General features: G+C 39.8%; 1 protein-coding gene across 5 annotated transcripts in view; it reads left to right on the top strand.

Annotated features, from left to right (window-relative positions):
- Positions 1 to 23,523, top strand: part of LOC124138273 (cytohesin-1-like) — a 68,018-nt gene that overhangs the window by 22,392 nt on the left and 22,103 nt on the right. For 4 of the 5 annotated variants that reach the window (XM_046504840.2, XM_046504848.2, XM_046504875.2 and 1 more), the window contains one exon: positions 2,624 to 2,690. In XM_046504840.2, coding sequence (XP_046360796.1) covers positions 2,624 to 2,690 — 67 coding nt within the window. Of the gene's footprint in view, positions 1 to 42; positions 167 to 2,623; positions 2,691 to 23,523 lie in introns of those variants that run through there. The other variant, XM_046504867.2, reaches the window with a different exon arrangement.

The raw sequence follows: 23,523 nt of genomic DNA, 5'->3' as shown, positions 1-23,523 counted from the left end.
TATATATATATATATATATGTATATATATAGACACAGAGAGATCTGGACCCACTTCCTACCTCCAGTGTGGCAAATGGCGCAGGGAAGTAAAACTTATGTTGGCTATGGATGAGATAGTTTGCTTTGGCACACAGACAGAATGGAGGCTACTGATCAACAAAATGGGTAATATATTGTCATGAGTGCTTTGATGTTTCAAGGCTCTAATTGTGTTAAATATTATCTACAGCAATCTGATCAAGCCGTCTTTGTTGATAATGGTTTCATCACTGCCTTTATGCTTTTCATTGCATGTTTCTGAATCTCCTTATCAAGTTATTGGGTAACTAACACTAGTAATGTGGTTATAAAATTTTACTATTGTTTAGCTGCTTTGTAAGTATTAGTTATGGAGAGTTTTCTTCATTTTAGAGTGTTTCTAGTTTTGAATTGGTCTGTCACAGTCTATGGTTCCAAACACTGTTGACTCTGATATCTTGTCTTTTGAAATCATTCTAAGTAGATTTCTGGGTTATTGGTGGAACTGGGATTTAGACCTGTGACAAGGGTTTCAGATGGGTTGATGATCACGAAAGGATCGAGCTTATTTTGTGTGATGTAGTGCAAACACCGTGTATTGCGTGTTCACTTGACACTGATGCTTTGCATTACAGTGATGTGACTCGGAAGTCAAAACAGTTGAAACATTAATGTCACACATCATCTCAGTGGTGAATATTTTGAATGCTGCTGGTGCTACTCACACAGTTGTGTAGCCAACCTGTCAGGTTCATATTTATGGTCAGGACTGTGTCAGAGCTAGAGTTAGATAAGGTTGTTATTTCATGGGTTTCACTTTCATCAAAGTGGTCTTTGACCTTCGTCACTTTTGTGTTGGTAATTAGGACCAAAAGTCAAGGGGCTCTTGTCCTAGTCTTCGGATAGATTTAGGAGATCCTCTGATTCAAGTGCTTTAGCCTCAACAGGGATGCAACTTGGCTTCAGCCCACTAGCCCGAGTCAGTTCTTCTAATGTTAAAGGTGTCCTAGCACCAGTAGAGTTTCAGGTCTTTTATGGGTATCTTTATATGTTGCATTGGTCGGGATAGAAAATGTTTACTGTTCAGTTGAACCTGAAGCTTCCCTTAATTTCTTACTGATTTGGGCTGTCGACACATTATTTCCTTTTTGATTGTTGTTTAACACTACGCTTAGCAATATTCCAGTTATATGGCAACAGCCTGTAAATAATCGAAGCTGGACCGTACAAACCAGTGGTTGATATTATGAGCAACTCCATACTCCCCTGGTTGTGATGGCTAGTATCAAAGAGTTAACAAACTTACTCACCGACTTGTAGAATGCCAATCAATCAGTTATCAGTAAGTTACAGACTATTAGTTTCCCTCTTAAGACCAGTATTGGTTGCTTGGGGTGAATTCTAACAACATGCTCACTCAATTATTCCGTCAGATGTGGTTAAATTTAGTGCGTATCCGATCCATTAAAGTTTAATTTGGAGAAGAAAACACACATTGATAATCTGCTATATGTATTGCTTTGAATAAAAATAGCTATTGTGTGAAATGTTGCCAGTGGCTTGCTTAGAGGTAGACTTTATTGGATGAAGATTGCTTCCAAGGCGATTGTGCTTAATTTTGCCATCGGTTTCAGAAAATATTTCATACAAAATATCCTACAGTCGTTAATTATGAGGGTCACTTTTGTTTGTATTTAGCTTATGAGTTTTGAGATGTTATTGTTAGAGGTTTTATACAAACACAGATACATCTACAACATTAAATTGTAACACATTGCTGCATCCCCATAACAACATCATTACGCCTCTTGGGATGCTCAGCAGACAATACCGTATTCGACGTAATAAGCGCCCTGCTCTAATAAGCGCCCAAGGCGATATTTGCTAATATATTGGCTAGTGAACAATACATATTAGCACCCCTTCCGATTGATCAATGTACACAAGACTTATTTATTCGCGTATAATATGCATTCGTGTTATATGCACCCTTAATTAAGGGCAATTAAATTCTGGGAAAATATATCTGTCGTATATAAACATTTCAGGCTGTCAGCATAAACCACAAAATTTATATTTCAACTCTGTTTTTTTTCCACCAAAATAATATTCTAATAAGAGCCCCCTATTTTTAGAGCGCCCTGGGCGCTTATTATGTCGAATACGGTAGTTACATTTACTGTAACCAATGCCTGAGTGTTTGATACAAGACACTATAGGGCGTGGTGTTGGAATTTTGGTGAATGAGGAGGGATATTTCTGTCAGTTCTCTCTGAATAAATACATTGAGAAGCTGCTTATCAATCCAGATTTAGAATCTTTGATGTAACTAAAGTAGTATGTGACTGTTTTAACAAATGAGTTTAGAAAAAAGGCTTATTATCTGTTTCAATTTGTGGTAATCTGTGCCAATTAGTACCCTTATCGCTCTTTTGGGTGGGATCTTTTTCAGCTTTAACAAGTAGCTATGGTGTAGGATATTACACCCCAGACAAGTGTTGCTTGTAATGCAGTTTATCAAACCACGTAATTGAATGTCACATTTGTTTACTTTGATTTTTGTTGCTGTAAGTTAACTCATAATTTCTTTTCTGCTTCTTTCAGCAAACCAGATCCCAAGACCAAACAGATCTCAATTGGGAAGAAGAAATTCAATATGGACCCCAAGAAGGTAGGCATGAGCTGGGTCACGCATCATATAGCCTGTCAGATTTGCTGGTAAATTTGAGTATATCTTTCAAGAAATCAGAATTCCTGTACAGCATCTAGAGTCCATCTATTACCAGCAACATTTTGGCTGTTTCTACGGGAGACTGTGAAGGCCATTGTTTCTGCGACTACATGTCTGGGTATTGTTTGTACTTTGCTGTGAGGGTATTGCTTGACTAAACACTGACATGACGTCACAGGATGTCAGCAGGATCCATCAGGAGAGGTTCCTGTGGCCACATGGGGCTGTGGCAACCTAAGGAGTCCGGCCTTGACCTGGTCCTCCCACTATCATATTCCTCACTCTAGACTTAGCCTCTTGTCTATGGGTTATGACTTTATCACAGAGATAGGAACCAACTCATTTTAGTAACCAGACCGTATAATGATCCAGAAAATGAGGATACCTTACCATTTCCCGTGTTTTTTCAGCCTCGAAGACTTGTCCCAGTTTCTAAGCCTTTACAGTGTTCAAAATTAACCATGAAAGTCAGGGGCTCCTTCGTGACCCCAAAGTTAAAATTTGTAAAGTTTAGGTTAACCTGTGTTCCAATACAACAATAGCAAATCTCAAGCACACACATCTCCTCCCCCCCACACCAATTTCTGGTGTCCCCCGCTGTGATATTGCTTGCAGGAATATTTCTAAAAGCGGTGTAATACCAGACTCACTTACCCCCTTTCATTCCAAACACTGTTTAATCATTAGTCATTTAAGAATATGTGTCACCATATTAACATGATTATTGCTCTGCTCATTTCCTTATTGCTTGAGGACACATGTAACTGTCATTTCTTTAGATTTATCTGTATCTTTATCAAAATGTATCTCCACATTCTACAGTTTCACAATTGCCAAAGGGGAAAGACCAGTTTGGTGTCGGCTTAATGATGAGTTTGAAATGGCTGATGAATATTTATTTGTTTTGTCATTCCTGCAAATGAACAAAATAATCCCCTAAATAATAGTTCTGTGTCGCTCCAAAGAGATGAAAAGGGGTGGTTGGGTAGCCTAGTGGTTAAAGCATGAGCTCACCGTACTGAAACCAAGGCTTGATTCCTCAGAGTGCAAGTTACGTGATGCCATACTTGATGTACCATGCCATTTCTAGTCGGAACCAAACAGCTCCAAAGTTCAGTTATCTTGAGGTCTAGTATACAGTTCCTATTTGATAAGGAGTTCAATGTCATGATGTTATCATTACCAGGATTAGTGTTTCTAACCACTGAGTGGCCTGGGCTTCCAAAGGGTCGTATTTGGCAGTGTTAATTTGAAGTGTTGGCAAAACTTCGACAAATGCACAATTTGTGAGATTTTCCAAATATCTTTTTACATGCCATTAATCTTCACATATTCAATATCAATGTATGGAATCAATACCCAAAATTTACCATGTTCAGTTCGGTAAATACTTCTGAATTGATGTTTTAGGGTAACATAGAATTTCCCAATTTAGAGCAAAGAAATCCATATATTTTCAAATCGTCCTGCAGAGGTATCAAGTCAAAATTCCTGGCTAAATTACAGCAAACAGTTCATTTAAACCACTTCTGAAATGAAAGGAATTCTTTTCTCTAGCCGAAGACCATTGTTAGTGTTTACCAGCCTCATAACACTTATAGCACCAGGATGACACTACAATAGCTGTCAAATACCGGCACGGCAGTACATGCTTCCCCAGGCATATACAAGAAACCTCTAATGATGTGACAAGTATGTTGACTCAAGGACAGACAACTCTCCTTAATGAAATAACAGGCCATGATATTACCTAGTGATAATAACCACTGTAACGACCTGCTACTGTGTCAACACATCCACTTTGTTGCCCTTCCTTGTCTTCCAAGGCAAGGGCTTGTTCAGCAGAGAACCTGAGCCTGGTTAAAAGTGACAACAAGTATGGTGTGGAATGCTGATACGGAATGTCATTGTTCAAGGGAGAAGTGTTAAAGAGGTCATTATCTTGTAGGGGATGACAATGTCAACATACTCTCAGTGTAAAGACCAAAAGAACTAGAAGAGATGGCAACTATTACGGAATCATTGACCAAACACCTTCAACATATATAAGTGAAATTGTTTTTTGTCAGAATGATTACAAATAATTTTGACAGGTTATTGACATCACATGATCATAATAAATTAGTTTCTTTTGCCATATTCACTAAATAAAGCTTTCTTCATCAAAATATTATAAGGGTTACGCTATTTTTCAGGGCATTATCATTTGCAGAAGCATGAGGTCTTCGATTAACTGTCCGACGAAGGAGGGCAGTTGAAAGGTCTGAGGGTTTCTGTAAATCATAATGCCCTGAAAAATAGCATTACCATTATTGTAGCTAAAAATGGATGGTATTTGTTATCAAATAAAAAGAAACACCATTATCGGTTTTGAAACATTTATTGCAATCAACACAAATGTCACTGACCCACTTTTACAAATATGGATGGAACAAACCATATGACGTCACTATCGAACATGACGTCACCTATCCCTATCCTATGACATCACCTAACAAACGGGCCTTATAATGGCCTGTCGTCAAGCAATATGAGGGCATTATCAAGTTACAGTGGCCCGCTCATTTCTGATAACATGCGGGCGGTTTAATGATAATTCTATCCATGTTTGCTAAAATAACTGATATTCACTAAATAAAGCACTCTTCATCAAATTATTGCCTCCTTCACCTTAGAAACTTGGCACATTGTGGAGATTAGAAAATGTTGATTTTAGAAGCCTTTTTCAGTTGACAGTGATTTTCCAGTGTGATTAGTAGTTGTACAACACACAGTACATACATGTGCTAATATTGATTACTAACTCTTTTTAAAGTTTCTTATGTTTTACCCCAAATATCCTTGATATTCATCATTGTCGGCAATATTGCTTGTAAGGAGAATATTGCATATTTGCCCTGTCTCTCAAAGCAATCTACCCATTGTTATTGATGTCTTTTGGGTGAGTGAAAATGATTTATACTTGGTAATCTTTTTTGATATGTTGTCATTATTCGATAGTGAGAAAGCATTTCCAAGATTTATCTTTTCAATGTGTCAAAATGTTTAGCACAAGTATAATGCTTAGTGGAAAGAGTAGTGTGCCATACAGACCCTGAAACAAAAATATCTGAAAATTCCCAAGCAAGTGTACCTTACTTTGGCAAGTCTACATTTATTCTTTTCTTTTCTAATCAATTGATTCTCTGGGCTTCCTTCTATTATACATTAGAAGACAATAAATTATTTAACAAAAAAATCTTTAATGTTTGCATTTCAGAGTTCAGAGACTAAATGTTGTCAGTAGTAACAGTAATGTCCTTGCCAAATTAGGGTTAATTATCAGACTCTTGTGATTTGTGCTTAACATTTCAAACATGTCAAAACAGCAGCAAATGTACAAGAACAAGAAGGCTGCTCTTGTGGGTTGCTTATTAGGTTGAATATGGTACATTTAGTAACAGTACTGTTCTAGCCAAATTGGGACCAGTTATACAATAATATCAGACTCTTGTGATTTGTGCTTAACATTTCAAACATGTCAAAACAGCAGCAAATGTACAAGAACAAGAAGGCTGCTCTTGTGGGTTGCTTATTAGGTTGGATATGGTACATACTATCTGATCCAGGAAGACTTCAAGTGTTTAAACTTGTGCCGCGTGACAGAGTGTCTGTCAGTTGTCATTGTTATATAATTGTACAGGAGATAGACAAACATGATTCATAAGGAAGGAAATATGGTCACAAACTTAACATGCTTAGTGTGAGAATGGTAAACCTAAACAATAGGTCGTTTATAATATTGTGGAAATGTCACACTGTTTAGTGTATGAGGTTGTTTTTTATATGTTTATCAAAAGTGTAATTAAGCGTATTATAAATGGTATTTGAAGCCAAGAAATTGCTAAAACTATTCTATATTTTGCTTCAAACTTCCCTGTGTGGATTACTTGTCCCCAGCAAGTCAAACTTGGTGTAAGATCTGACCCCAATAAGCATCATTTGGTCACAGTGTGTGACCTGGCTGTTTGTGTGAATCGGAATGATGATGATGATTATGATGATGATGATCAGTGTGTGACCTGGCTGTTTGTGTAAATCGGAATGATGATGATGATGATGATGATGATGATGATGATGATGATGATCAGGATGATCAGTGTGTGACCTGGCTGTTTGTGTAAATCAGAATGATGATGATCAGGATGATGGTGGTGATGATGATTGTACTGCAGATACATATGCCTATTGCACATGTGACATCTGACTAAGTGTTTGGAACGATGGTCTGATGGAAGAATGTCAGTAGGTCCCATTACCACAGAAACAAGATGGCCAATGTGTGCTATTATATTATTTTCTTCTTAAGATGTGACAAGGGATTTTTAACCATCAACAACCACCATAACTCCCACAAAATGTCAGATGTGCTGAAAAGATCAACAGCAGGTTTTAGTGTCAGAATGTTTTTATTCCAAAAAAGCTTGAGTGATGAAATGCTAAATGTTCTACCACAGACAGGAAGGTGGAGACTTAGCCAAGATCCCTGCGAAACTGGAATGTCATCCGTAAACAAATGCTCAGTCAAGTTTGCCGCTTGTTGATTACAATGAGATATCTGTATACACCACATCCATTTGCATTGTGAGTTTGACATGGACACCAACCCCTCACCCAATGCTGTCATGCCATGCTGTTGATGGGAGCCTGGATGCACTGGGCATGTCTTTTTCCAGGCTATGCTAATCAGTCGGATTAGCCTTTTCTCTTTGTTGCCAACATTTCTGCTTGCTGCATCAGTGATGTCAGGGTGATGAATTGACAGAAAGATAGATGCTTTTCTACATGTTGCTTTGTGGAACCTGACTTGCCATTGTTGTACAGTTTCTGTACTGTTAGAAAAGTATCATTTAAAGCAACAACTTGTAGAAATTATTGAAGTTATCAAATATTTTTAATCAGTATGCATCAGTTTTGACAATGTACAAATATAAACATTACCATATTTTCCATAATAAACACCTCAGGTGCTTAGATAATTTACAAAGGGGGTGTTCATTAAATCCATACCCAAGTTCAATTTGTTTTCTGGGATTGAGCAGCACTCAACAAACTTAGTTTAAATGGCGATGAAACTAAATGATCTTTATTTATAGTTACCAGGCAATGATATATATACCTTCTACGCTGCTGTTTTCTGTAAAAAGTGTATGATGTACCCAAGAAAATACAGAATGTCAGTGTAAATTATCAGACTTAGTAGGCGGCTCTTGTACGGATTACATACAGATTCGTCCTGAAGTTAGTAAGGGGGCATGTATGGGAGCATGACGCTTAATACGGCGAATACTTTATTAGAAATTAGCTTGTTGCTACCAAAATGTTCAAAGGGCTTGACTAGATTTTAAGAAGGCAGCTATACTGTTTCCTAATTCCATCCGACATGAAACAAATGTTGGTGGGGGGAGTATTCACAATACTTGAGGTGTTTAGTATTTGGTGAGCACTTGTCACAGGCAAAATCAGTTATAAGCAAGAAATGATTGTCATAACTCGTGTTCAACAGGGTTGGGAGATGTTGCTGATGCATTGACGTAGCCAGTACCCAATCAATCAATTAATAAATCGTCCATCTTATTCGAACTTAAAAACGGGGGCACGGGTGGCCCAGTCATCTAAGGCCCCACGATTCGCTGTGCAGAGTTTCGTCCTTTGGGCACGCCAGAAACCTATGATTGTGGGTTCGAATCCTGGTTCGTCCCGATTATGTTTCTAGGTTTTTCAGCACCATACCCGTGCTCTAGGGTTTCACCGAAGTGGTAAACGTCTGAGACCTGCATCACTTCGGGCTTTCCTCCCACATTAAGCTGACACGCCGTGATATAACAGGAATAATGTTAAAATGGGTGTTAAACCCAACTCACTCACTCACTCAAACTTAAAAAATGTCTCCAATACATATCAGGACACAAATTAAACATCTGAAGAAATACAAGATATAGATAATAATTCACAAAATGCCGACCAATTTGTTTAGTTCCTTCTGTGCTAGTCAGTTGACCCGGAAAAGGTTAATATTGATGTGAGGAATATCAGAATGTATGGCTATAGTCCTCTGAAACATACTTAAGACCAGAAGCCAGATAGCCCATCAATTTGTTCCCAACTTCACAGATGGGGTAGACTATCTAATCAGCCTCATTTCCCACATTCCGCAGGTATCTCAACGTAGATAATTACATATTGTCTCATTCCTCAGTCTAATCTTAATGCCCTGCCTTCTTCCCTGGTTAAATCCAGCCTTTTCATTACCTTCAAGCACCTGTCCCCAAACTTCTCGTTAAACAGAGAGTGCAAACTAAAGGGATCATTATGATCATTAATGGTATGTGGGTAGCTTTCTTTCCAGGGGTTATGGGTGAACCACTTATCCGAAAGTGTTGAAATTTGAGGTGCACAGTTGCGTCCCTTAGGTGTGCAAGAAACCTTGTTTCATGGGTTCGAATCCCAGTAAGCCCTGATTATGTGTTTAGGTTTCTATGCACCATAACCATGCTCATGGTAACTGTCAGTACAGATTTATTGACATGTTCTTTTTGGTGTTACATATGAGCGATAATCTTTGCTTTGGGAAAAATATCATGTCTGCTGATAATTCTCGTCCTCCCCTGCATAGCTGTATTGTTGGGTAAAATTTTATTTTTTTTTAATCAGATTTTTTTTGCTGCCAGTCTCCCCTTCACGTTAGTAGTGGCAACAACATGCTGCTAAAAGGCCCCCACTTTAAGTTTAATTAGTACACTCATTGCTGTTTTGAAAATGACAAATAATCCTCTTTAGGTTCTGCAATATCCGCAGGTTGAGTGTTCATGTCAGCCTTATGCTGTGAACTTGATATTCTACACTGACTTTTGAAATTACTCCTTCCTGATTGGTCATTTTGAGGTTTCAAATTACAGTAAGATGTCTTTCATGATAACGGCATCTTTGGCAAGAGCCTGACTGTGTTTATATCCATCTGCACTTGTGTTTGAATGAACTACTGCAATGATGGGTATGAGGCACTGATGAACTGAAGCACCAAAATAGGTAAATAAATAGGTCATAAATAGTAAGCTTTACTGTCTACCTCCTAATTTGAATTTATAAAGACACCAATTCGTGACTTATTGGCAGTCATGATTAATATTATGACTTGTTGCTCGAAGCTTTTCCTGAATATATTGCACTGCATTTTGTACATATTATGACCTCAAACAGGTCTAAAACCATCGTGTTTCATGTGATTATCAACCTTATGTTCCCATAGCTGCCCTAAATATATTGTCAGTCATGATCTGAGCATTGTAAACTTTTCTCTGAAGAAGAGCCCAAATCTTGTCCATAAGAAGTCTCCGACAATATCCCTCCAATTGGAATAGCTGAAGTAGCACAAATTGTCATTAACAGCTGGCCAGGACTGATTGGCTAAGGTAATATTTCTAAGTTTCTAACATCACTACCCTCATCATAAAGTATAAATGACCAGAGTTGTCTACTGAGGAAGGGAAGGAGCAACATGAAAGTAGGCACCATGTGAGGTTTGACAGCTGCCAGATCCCCTTACACATAAACCTGTATAATTAGGTGCTGCCTGCCTCCCACTGTCTTCATGATGATGGAAACTCCACACACTGTCTAGCAATTATTTTGTACTGACCAGTCTGGGAACTCCACACACTGTCTTGCACCGATATTGTACTGACCAGTCTGGGACCTCCACACACTGTCTAGCAATTATTTTGTACTGACCAGTCTGGGAACTCCACACACTATCTGGCACCTATATTGTACGGACCAGTCTGGGAACTCCACACACTATCTGGCACCTATATTGTACTGACCAGTCTGGGAACTCCACACACTGTCTGGCACCTATATTGTACTGACCAGCCTGGGAACTCCACACACTGTCTGGCACCGATATTGTACTGAGTAGTCTGGGAACTCCACACACTGTCTGGCACCGATATTGTACTGACCAGTCTGGGAGCTCTGCACATTGACCTGGCTGGTTACTTCATCTTGTCAGGGAAATCAATTTATGGCTCCAAGTTTCTTTAAACATCTTTGAACAATAAAACATTTTTCTCAGTCTGTTTTTGATTCAGGTTGATTTTTTTGTTTCATGTGGTAGAACTGGCGGAAATAATATTATGATTATTAAATGTTGAAGTTGGGTCATAAAACTCTGAGTCTGGAATGAGAACTGAATGTCAGTGTTTCAGTGTTATTGGATGTAATAATGTTATGTTGTACGAACATATTTAGACAAAAAAGCAAAAATTGTAGGGCTTTAAAATGGAATTTATGTTGCAAACTGCCATAATAGGGCAGTCAATGTCAAATGTCTGCAGTGACAGGAACACAAGTCCTACATTTTGACAGGAAAGTAATTTATTTAGGGTTTGTTTTGTCTTCATGTCTGGAACCATTTCCAAATGCCGTTCAAAGACTTGATACAACATGAACATGGACTCTTCTGAATACCTTTAAAAAACTTCATGTCTGCGATTCGCTGTGCAGAGCTGCGTCCCTTGGGTACGCCAGAAACCTATGATTGTGGGTTTCGAATCTCGGTTCGGCCCAATTAATTTTCTAGGTTTGTCAGCACCATGCTCGTGGGTTTCACCGAAGTGGTAAACGTCTGAGACCTGCATCACTTGGGCTTTCCTCCCACATTAAGCTGACACGCCATGATATAATTGGAATACTATTAAAAGCAGCGTTAAACCAAACTCACTCACTCACTCACTCACTCACTCACTCACTAGTTTTTCACTGACTGATGCTGTATTGTTATTATCACGGTATTGCAGTTAGGACAGTACTTCAGATAGTTTGGGTTTTAGATTTTTGTTGTCAGAAGAGGTCTTTAAGTCAGAAACCCTTTGAATTGCCATTGAAAGATGAGATAATTATATGTCAAACACTTTCAGAATTGTTGACATAGAGACACAGAGAGCATAGTTTAGTGTCAGAAATTTTGATAGTTGGTTGTGAAGGCTTGTTGAATTTATTGGTGGAGAGAGGTGGGTGTCAGAAAAGAGCAGAGTTGAGTGTCAGAACACTACATTGCTGGGTGTCACAAGAGCATGTCCCTGAGAGTAAGAAGCAGGTCCAGTTACAAGTGTACATGACCTGATGCCAGCAGCACCAGCAGTTTGGGGTGGTAGAGGATGGAGATTGGGATGGTTCTGTGGTTGTTGTGATGGTGTGCATGTCAGCAGGATGATAGATGAACACTTCAAAGGGAAGATGGCCGTGATGTGGCAGGAAATGAGGTATGTGACCGGGGTCAGCCCAGGTCTACCTGCAGAGAATCCTGTTTTGTGTTTGTGCAAGCTTTGGGATACTGTGAATGAGTGGAAGATATTTTCCTTAGAAATGGGTTCATGTGTGCCTGCATTCTTTTAAATAAGTATGCAAATTGACCTTTTTAGTTGTCATTGTTATCTTTTGTGATACATTCTTGGAAGTTGTTGTGTGCTTTGATTGTGTTAACACTAAGGAGTATTTAAGGTTCTAATGCCCAGATGTTAAAGGCCCATATATGTGCCCCAATCATGATATAGTGGGAATATTCAAAAAGTGGTGTAGACCCTACTTGGTTTTAATTACAGTTATTTTGAGCATCACCATTCTTTTCTATGTATAAAGATATGGTGTACTAGATTGTTAGATTGTGTATTATATCTTCCATTTTTATAGTAACTTCCAAATTCTGAACACAACAATAGGCTTAAGCACTGTAGAGGGTAAGGTGTCTGTTGAAGGGTTTAGAGAATGTGACCAGATGGAGAGTTTCATGAATGATTGACATGTGCTTGACTCTTCACAACCCACCTCCTAGGTCAGACTATCTGATTCACAGTGGTGGTGGGTTGTGATTAAAGCGACGTCTGCCCCTTGATTCCCATCCACCCACCACCCGGAAGTCAGGCCACCAGATTCACAGTGGTGGTGGGTTGTGATTAAAGCGACGTCTGCCCCTTGATTCCCATCCACCCACCACCCGGAAGTCAGGCCACCAGATTCACAGTGGTGGTGGGTTGTGATTAAAGTGACGTCTGCCCCTTGATTCCCATCCACCCACCACTCAGAAGTCAGGCCATCAGATTCACATTGGTGGGGGGTTCTGATGAAAGTGACATCTGCCCCATCAACAGACAACCAGCAATTCATGCTATCAGATTCACAGTGGTGTATCATGTTCTTGGCATTGTCGGCGTAAACAAGATAGATACTTCTAATATGAAGGACTTATGCTGTTTGCTAGAAATACATGTGCCAGGTGTAGGTGTATAAGACATGATACAGGAAGTATTGGAGATGAAAGTTTTGATCACATGTCTTGGCTTGTCTTTTCTGGGAATCAATAGAATCAAAAGAATGCTGATGTGAAGGCAGCCTGTGAGGTTTGGGTACAAATGTCCTGGTACTTTTGCAGATCAAAGATGTTGGTAACATGACTTGGCAGGTTATACTTGAGGGAGGAAATTATGAAATCTAAGATTAGAAAGTAGAATGATTAAAAATTGTTGCAATTGATATTTGCTTGTCAACTGATGAAGAGATGATATGATCTAAGAGGGTTATTTATGAATATTATATGGACAGTAAATTATCTGGATTTGATTGTGCAGGAGTGAGACAGTTTTATGCCAGTGTCAGCAATATTCTAGCTAAGTCACCTGCAAATTATAGAGCCTGGGCCCAGAAAACCAGTGGTTGATAGCATGAGCAATGATGCAAACTGTCTGGTGATGGTGGGCACACAGCAATCAGGTCAAACACTAACCACCCAATCCCCATTAGGTGGCACATATGAACTGGATATAATTGTTACTTTGTGATGGCTTGGGGAATAATTCCTTGTGGTCACTGCAGATACTTTTTAAACATGAGAATGATGTATGTTAATTCAGCAGTGAACTATGAGAGGGTATGATTGAAGTAAACTGATGTACGAGTCTTGAGTTATGAGAATATTCAGGATTCACCCACAACTCTGAAGGGTTCAGAGACTTTATGTCCTGTAATGGGGCTCCAAAGTGCCATTTGGTTTGTTTGTTTTCAAACAGAGAAAATAATCGTACTGAGAGTAGCAGCATTTGATATGCAGCGGAACATCCATCATGTGGAGAGGAAGTGTTTGCTATTCGCTGCATGATGTGTGGGCAGGTTGGTCATCATATTGCTCTCTCATGCTATATACTGCAGGGTTATGACATTTTCATGTTATTGGTGGTTTCCTTTTGTGCACGAACATGCAATTTTCATTTCTTTTGATGTTTTAACAGTTGTAATTTATTCAGGTTTCGGTGAGGGAAACCACACTGGTCTTGAATAATATTCTCCAAACAAATACATAGAATCTGTTTAAAACAATTTTGTTAACTAATTGACACCTATATATTGTAAGTATTTAGTCAGTTTATGTCTTTTCATCTCTGTTGAGGCTGACAAAATGTTACTGCACATTCAAACCAAATGTTAATTTTGGCTGGTTTGAATGTGCGGTAACTTTGTGGTTAAAACGTTCGCTTGTCTTTGGTACAATGCATGAAGCTCATTTTGGGTTTCCTCTGTCTCTTTGTTGCACAAACATTGCTGAAAGCAGTGTAAAGGCAAACTTATAGTTTTTCAGGGATAGGCATGGTTACTAATCCGCTAGTCTGAGACTAGTGAAAATCTAGAGGGACTAGTTGTTTTCTTAAAGAAATCTGGTTATTTTGCATAAGCCACTTGTCTGAAATGACCTGAATACTAGATGGAGATGAGCAAAGGTGTTTGTATGTTTTCCTTTCATGAACATGATGAATAGTCTTCTTTATCATCCAAAACTGGCTCCCACAGGAGATATGCTTGGGTGAGATCAAGCGATATCTTCAAGCATCAAAATGCTTTGCAGACCATTGTGACGTCATCGGTTACCATGATGCCACAATCAAATGACATCACTAATGGATCTGCTATTGAAGCTGTTAGCAGTACTTTTTACACTTAGACACTGCTTATTACTGTCTACAATCTGAAAAAGTTGGAAGAATGATGTTGGATAATAAATAAAATCTCACCCTCGTGTCTTTTGATATCAAATATATCAACACTCATTGATAAAAGTGGAAAAACTCCTCTGCAAGCCTCAGAGTTTTTCCACTTTTATCAACTTGTGTTGATATATTTGATATCAAAAGACACTCGGGTGAGATTCTCTATTTCTCATGAAAATATTGAAAAGAGTATGTGAAGTGATAAGCTGTTTACATACAGCTCATCAAACAGAAAGATGGCCTCGGGAAGTCCACACACAGCCATGCTATCTCTAAAGCTGCTGACTTTCTTCCTAATGTTAAAGGTATCCGTAGGGCAAGGAGAAATTCCAACATTTTGGGTGTTTTCCAATATGCTATCAATATTCCAACAAGTGGATATTCAGTATTAGGTACATTCCTGCCACACCCTGGCCTATGTTTCATAAGTGATATATTGTCTGATCCTCTAAGTCTGTCAGGTCATTATTAATGTAACGCAAGTAGTGATCTATAATCCTTCACTTGTTAGACAAAGGAGGATCCGAATTCGTTCTTGGTCAGTACTTTGAGGAAACTGAATACAGTACAGTATGACCCCTAGATGGCGAGTAGGTTACTCAGTCATCTCCAGTGTACTAATCTCTTGCAGAATGTAGTAGGTAATACGAGATGTTAACACCATGGTATACTACCCACCGTTCTTACATCCATTACTAGCCTGCTCAGCTGTCCGCAACCTCAACCCAAATACAGCGTCATAACTATGTCAGACAGACTTTAGAAATATAGATAGAAACTGATTGTATCAGTTTTGTTGGTGTTGCTTTAAACATCTTCTGTGCTGGTTGCTAGGTCGAAAATCTATTTCAATGGGAACAACTGCCAAAGTGTTCTGAAATTGGACTGGATTGGCCTGACGTCTATATTGGGTTAATGGTAGTGACAGATAAGAGAGCTCACTGTACCAAGCTGCTGATAAAAAACTGCTATTCTGAGCTGTTTGATTTAATTAAGGGATATAAGCTCTAGTTGCTGTGAATGTAGGACTGATTTTACTGTGCCCCAAACTTGGAGGGTGCCAAGTGGTGTCCTGGAGTCAGGATGTCTGTAAGGGGTGGGAGGTGAAGAATGAGTTTGAGGGTGCCATGTGGTGTCCTGGAGTCCGGATGTCTGTAGGGGTGGGAGGGGAGGAATGGGTTTGAGGGTGCCAAGTGGTGTCCTGGAGTCCGGATGTCTGTAAGGGTGGGAGGGGAGGAATGGGTTTGAGGGTGCCAAGTGGTGTCCTGGAGTCCGGATGTCTGTAAGGGGTGGGAGGGGAGGAATGAGTTTGAGGGTGCCAAGTGGTGTCCTGGAGTCAGGATGTCTGTAAGGGGTGGGAGGGGAGGAATGAGTTTGAGGGTGCCAAGTGGTGTCCTGGAGTCAGGATGTCTGTAAGGGGTGGGAGGGGAGGAATGGGTTTGAGGGTGCCAAGTGGTGTCCTGGAGTCCGGATGTCTGTAAGGGGTGGGAGGGGAGGAATGAGTTTGAGGGTGCCAAGTGGTGTCCTGGAGTCAGGATGTCTGTAAGGGGTGGGAGGGGAGGAAAGAGTTTGAGGGTGCCAAGTGGTGTCCTGGAGTCAGGATGTCTGTAAGGGGTGGGAGGGGAGGAAAGAGTTTGAGGGTGCCAAGTGGTGTCCTGGAGTCAGGATGTCTGTAAGGGGTGGGAGGGGAGGAAAGAGTTTGAGGGTGCCAAGTGGTGTCCTGGAGTCAGGATGTCTGTAAGGGGTGGGAGGGGAGGAAAGAGTTTGAGGGTGCCAAGTGGTGTCCTGGAGTCAGGATGTCTGTAAGGGGTGGGAGGGGAGGAAAGAGTTTGAGGGTGCCAAGTGGTGTCCAGGAGTCAGGATGTCTGTATGGGGTGGGAGGGGAGGAAAGAGTTTGAGGGTGCCAAGTGGTGTCCTGGAGTCAGGATGTCTGTAAGGTGTGGGAGGTGAAGAAAGAGTTTGAGGGTGCCAAGTGGTGTCCTGGAGTCAGGATGTCTGTAGGGGTGTGAGGTGAAGAAAGAGTTTGAGGGTGCCAAGTGGTGTCCTGGAGTCAGGATGTCTGTAGGGGTGTGAGGTGAAGAAAGAGTTTGAGGGTGCCAAGTGGTGTCCTGGAGTCAGGATGTCTGTATGGGGTTGGAGGTGAAGAAAGAGTTTGAGGGTGCCAAGTGGAGTCCTGGAGTCAGGATGTCTGTATGGGGTGGGAGGGGAGGAAAGAGTTTGAGGGTGCCAAGTGGTGTCCTGGAGTCAGGATGTCTGTATGGGGTGGGAGGGGAGGAAAGAGTTTGAGGGTGCCAAGTGGTGTCCTGGAGTCAGGATGTCTGTAAGGGCAGGGAGGGGAGGAAAGAGTTTGAGGGTGCAAAGGGTCATCTGTGAGACACGATGACTATAAAATTAATGGAATTGTATGCCTGTCTACTGATATGTTTATAATGTCATCGCATCATGGAAAGACAAGATAGAACTTGTAGGAGTATTGCGCAAAACATCATGCAATGAAGACCTACCGTTGACATATGGTGTGTGTTCCTTGACTTGAAACTTGCTACGATGCCAAGTATATATATGTAGGTATTTCTTTATTTTATGTTTCATTATATGGAATAATATGAGATTAATTTATCTTTCATGGTTTTTCACAAGTCATTCTTTTATGAAAGTATGAAATCCACAAAAGGAGTCTCACATTCTTGGCAAGAACCAGCTATTGTCCTTCTGGTGTGTGTATCCATGTAATTAGAACCTCAACCAAAATGCCACTATTGATAAACACGTACCCTTTGCTACCCTTGCATCCAGATTACCATAGATTCCATGATACAGGTTCCCTGTCCAAATAAACAGCACTTTTTGTAGAGTGTATTGCTAAATACCCTGGCTCTGAAATGTTGCCAATTCAGTATGCCAGCCAACTCCGTTTTGACCTTCTAGCATAGGCAACCATTACATAAGCCATAAGTCTGACTTTGTGAATACATATATTCACTGTCTGGGGGTTACAGGAGATATTTTCATAGAGTTGTGGCAATGGACATAATTCTGGTTTTAAATCAAATTACCCAATCTAGAAATGTGTTTTCAACTTCCTGGTACCATATGTGTTTATCATGATTAATGATACACTGTATTGGGAATGTTTGAGTTATAATACTTCAGCGAAATGGAAGAAGCACCAAGGTAACGCTTTTATGAAAAATTCTTTAGTTACAAATCAGAAGTGTTTAAATTGGTACAGGCTGTTGCTCCTGTTGAATTAAGATTAACATGCTCAGACAATATATATGTATGTATTTCAAACCAACAATGTGACAGAGAGACATGTAGAATAATAACAAAATAGACAAAATAAATATTCAATGACTCGACAGACAGAAGAACATGAATATTGTAATTCAGTTCTGCAGAGCAAACTACAAAAGAGACTACAAAGGCAATAGCGGTAGTTTCTTTTTTTCTTATGGTTGATCACCTGACTCCATTTCTCATGCAAGACTGATTTTTTTATATTATATGTAAGGGACTGACTGTCTTAATTTTCTGGATGGGGGATTGTTGTTAAGCAAACAGAATATTTCACTGCTTCAAAACATAATTTTTTTCTCTGAACCTTTTGTTAGGCCAATTCTCTTTTATTTTTAGTAAAACTTAAGGCAAAGGTAATTTTTTTTCCAGTGTTTTCTGAACAAATTATTTAAGATACACCACCAAAAATATCAGTGGTCCCTCCCAAACTAATCAAGGAAAAACCGTATCACCTTACTGAAAAAACAATTTGAATATGTTTCTACTTTCCTCCTGACCTGGGGGCACGGGTGGCCCAGTTGTCTAAGGCGCCGCGATTCACTGTGCAGAGTTGCGTCCCTTGGGCACGCCAGAAACCTATGATTGTGGGTTCGAATCCCGGTTAGCCCTGATTATGTTTCTAGGTTTGTCAGCACCATACCCGTGCTCGTGGGTTTCACCAAAGCGGTAAACGTCACCTGCATCACTTCAGGCTTTCCTCCCACATTAAGCTTGACATGTCATGATATAACTGGAATACTGTTAATGAGGCGATAAACCCAATTCACTCACTCACTCACTCACTCACTCACTCCTGAAACACTACCACAGTGTTTTATATGTTTGGCCTAACCCAATATGCTGAGTCTGGGATATGACAGCTGGCTGAGCATGGTGATCCTAGGCACATAGACCCTGATGAACCTGTAGGGTAGCATGGAGCATATGTGTTTATTCAGAGAATGTAGCACCACCAGTGGCTTGTGTCAGATGTTAACTTCCTCCTCCTATTTGTTTATCAGGTCATTAACCTACTCCTTGATTGCCCAGCAGATTTAGAGAAAAAATAAATGCATATCATCTTCTCTCGTTATTGTGAATTAGGTTTGTTTTTATTCCTTGAACAACTTTGCTGCCAATATTTACTGGATGTTTCCCGCACATGTCGACTACACTATTTTAAGAATCAAACTAGAGGTGTTTCTCTGATTATGACTTTCTATAGTTTTATTAAATACATTTATAAAATTGGTGAGTATTTGGAAGATAACAATTGTTGTTGGTCAGCAATAGAAACTTACAGTTTTAGTCCACTAGTCCTTATTATAATCATAAAATATAGCAAAACCCTTAAAAAGGGCACATTTCTACAAGTCCTTTTGATACCTTAACTATTGGACAGTTTGGCAAGGACTACAGGACTAGTGCTAATTTCTAACGCTGTTGGTTGCATGACTTGTCAGTATTTGATTGGGCATGTTCCTTGAATGAAAAACTTTAAACAATCTGTACTGTTATTTTCTTGTTCATTTTGTAATGATAAAATGAAAGAATATTCTTTTACTATCTGAGTCCAAAACATGCTCCTTATGCTGGAGAATCCTTTGTCTTTCTTACAGACCCCAGGGCATATATATGATAAACTATTCACTACCATTTAATTCTCATCCCCTTCTCAGCTCTTCTAGCCTTCACTCAGCTCTTAGAGACTTTTGGGTTCCCTTGTAGAATGATTTTACAAGGATTTTATACAGAACTATATTTCAGGTACTATATGCTATAAAGAATCCTCAATCTTGCTATTGATAGACCATCTGGCCTTTGGAGTTATTACTAATATGTGATCAGTGAGTAGATATTCTGCCCTGTTCAGGAAACTAGTGCCATATTTGACCTGCGTATCTGGGATGCCCATCCAACTGTAATATCAGATTTAGGCTTTCACTTTTTTGGCAAACTAACCTGGCAATTCCTAGGATTTTTTTCTCCTGGCTATACTTGATAGGGCATTTCATACCAACCCTTCCTGTACCCCCTACTACACCTGCGTCATTGATGCGTTATTTCTGGTGAAGGAGTGTGACGTGGCGTACATCATGGCTCTTTGTTCCGCCTCGCTTCAGCAGGAAGGATATTCTAGACACATCTCACATCGCCCAGTACAGGATCTGTGTCAAGACATTCGCTAATTGTTGTTGTCGTTTACTGCGTTGAAGTCATGCATTCCTAAATGAAAGTAGCATTATCTTTTTAACCTAAGGTTCTGAGCTGTCATGTCTGGTTTACCTGGTAGGTTTCACCTTTAGCCCTCATAAGATAAATTATTTGGTTCATTAGTATGTCTTGTTCATTCATTAGTTGTCTTTTGTCTTTCTTATTCATCAGTATATCCATCTTATCATTCACTTTTCTTCCCTTCTTTGATCTATCTAACCAGCCTGTCATTTATCCATCCAGCCATTTATCAATCCTTTTATCAATCCATCCATCTATCCAGCTAACCACACTATCCAACTATCTAGCAATCTTTTTATCAATCCAATCCTTTTATCCAGTGATCTATCCAGTCCTCTATCCATCATCTATCTAACCAGCTATTTATTTTTTCATCTATCATTCCTCTATCCATCAACCATTTATCCATTCCTCTATCCATCAACCATTTATCCATTCCTCTATCTAGTCAACTATTTATCCATTACTCTATCTATCCAAGCATTTATCCATTCCTCTATCCATCAACCATTTATCCATTCCTCTATCCATCAACCATTTATCCATTCCTCTATCTAGTCAACCATTTATCCATTCTTCTATCTAGTCAACCATTTATCCATTCCTCTATCCATCAACCATTTATCCATTCCTCTATCTAGTCAACCATTTATCCATTCCTCTAGCTATCCAACCATTTATCCATTCCTCTATCCAACCATTTATCCATTCCTCTATCCATCAACCATTTATCCATTCCTCCATCTATCCAACCATTTATCCATTCCTGTCTAGTCAACCATTTACCCAGCCATCTATCCAACCATTTATCCATTCCTCTGTCTAGTCAACCATTTACCCAGCCATTTATCCATTGTCTTTTATTAGAGTGTTTGAAGTTTAGACTGGAACTCAGTTATGAAAATTTTGAATGAATTGTCAAATGAAGAAAACAAAATATGTTAGACATAACAAACCAGTTACTTATCTCTTGGTCTTTGTTCAATGTTATGAGAAAGCCTTCAGGTAATGAATGTATGCTGTGTGTGCTTGGTTTCCTGAGTCTGGGCTGAACTAAAGTGTGTCACAGACCTTCTACTATTGCATGTATGTGTGAAGCTGTAACTACAAGTGAAGACAGGAGTGACCTTTCATCTTGTGATGAACAGGGCCCTGTGACAGCCTGATGTTTCCCTCTACTGGGAGTCCAGATATGAGCAGGGCCCTGTGACAGCCTGGTGTTGACCTGTACTGGGAGTCCATATATGAACAGGGCCCTGTGACAGCCTGATGATTTCCCTCTACTGGGAGTCCAGATATGAACAGGGCCCTGTGACAGCCTGGTGTTGACCTGTACTGGGAGTCCATATATGAACAGGGCCCTGTGACAGCCTGATGATTTCCCTCTACTGGGAGTCCAGATATGAACAGGGCCCTGTGACAGCCTGGTGTTGACTAGACTCGATTATTTACAGACTGCCGTCATATAGATGGAATATTGCTGAGAGCGGCGTTAAACAACAAACCAACCAACCAACCAACAATGTTCATATGAATGTTGGTTGTTGTTTTTAGGAATATTTGTAAACAAATATTATAGGAATGACCATATGAAATATTATTTGATGGAACCTGAATATTTAGGAAAACCAATATTATGAAGGATGTTGCCTTGTGAAGTGTGAGTGATTGAGTTGAAAAATTTATGTAGCATCAGGAATGTTTCAGCAAATAGCCACTACTTATATTGTGAAGAACAAGGAATAGTTTGATTGTAGTGTTTCTGTCAGCTAAGTGCAGCATAGACGAGATGTTGTATTTTACCTTATACTGCTAAACACCAAACATACTAGAAAACATAAAGGTCTAATACCCCGTTTTCAACAGTATGAATACTGAATAGCAACTTCCGCCATGACTGTGTGCTGCTGCACAGAGAATGTATGTTTGTTCAAATGGAGGACACGGTGTGTGTAGACTATGATAATAAACCCCTGTTGCACTCAGCTCATGAAGAGTGCATCGGTCAACATGGTGCACTCGTTGATGTGGTTTTGTCAGCCTACATACAGGATTGATTAAATAATGTTGCACAAAATGCCAGCAGTGACAATTGCTACTTGTTCACAGTGAACTTGAACCAAACCTTTTCACACTCAATAGCTGGAATATTGCTGAGTGCGGCGTTAAACAACAAACAAACCCTTGAAATGTTTGAGAAATGTTTTCAAATTTTCCCCTGGAACAAATTACTTCCTGTTCCATACATAATATCATTCTGTGCCCAAAATATTTTTGTCTTCTAGCCCAAACATTTCAGTAGGCTTAAGTGTTATTATGTGGACTAGTGTTAGTTAAGCTTACTGGACTAAACAGAATTGTTCTAGACCCAGGCATCAGACGAGTGACTAAAGTCACAAACTGTTATATATTTTTTGCTGATAATTTTGCTGAAGCATACTGCTTCCCTTCAACAAATAGAACCCAGGCCTAATCTGAATCTGTTACGCTGTGATGCTGTATGGGAATATATTGGAAGCAGGAAACATTGCTATGATAAATCATCTACTTGCAAATCTAGGACAGCACTTTATACAGAACTGAAAGTGTAGCACTGGTGTGACCGCTCAGTGCACCATGGCTTGTGGGTGGAGTCTTGCTTCGTACATTAATGATGGAACAGTGCAACCTTTGGTGCGTGATCGTGTGGGGTGAATGTTGTTTAAGGATCTTGCAGTAATATTCCAGATATAGCCGTCAGTGTCTAAATAATCTAGCCAGAAAAATCAGTGGTTGACTGCATGAGGAATAATCCATGCTATTCAGACAGATCCAGGTTAGAATAGGTCTTCAGCAACCCATGCTTGTCGTAAAAGGCGACTATCGAGATCGGGTGCTAAGGCTCGCTGACTTGGTTGATGCATGTCATCGATCTCAATTGCATGGATCCATGCTCATGACATCAATCACTGGATTGTCTGGTCCAGACTCTATTATTTACAGACCGCCATTATACTGCTGGAATATTGCTGGCGTTAAACAACAAACAAACACAATCACCCTGCTCACACAATATAACCACCACATCTTCATTGGTCAGCTCTTTCAACAGGAACCTATTTTGACCTGACCCGTGAAGATTCGGGGTAGAATAGGTCTTCAGCAACCCACTTGCTGTAAAAAGCGACTCTGCTTGTCGTAAGAGG

This window comes from Haliotis rufescens, unplaced genomic scaffold (genome assembly GCF_023055435.1).
Source record: "Haliotis rufescens isolate VD_foot unplaced genomic scaffold, xgHalRufe1.0.p SCAF_40, whole genome shotgun sequence".
Taxonomy (NCBI): domain Eukaryota; kingdom Metazoa; phylum Mollusca; class Gastropoda; order Lepetellida; family Haliotidae; genus Haliotis; species Haliotis rufescens.
Note: the sequence above shows the minus strand (reverse complement) of the source record. Positions and strands in the feature narration are given on the sequence as shown.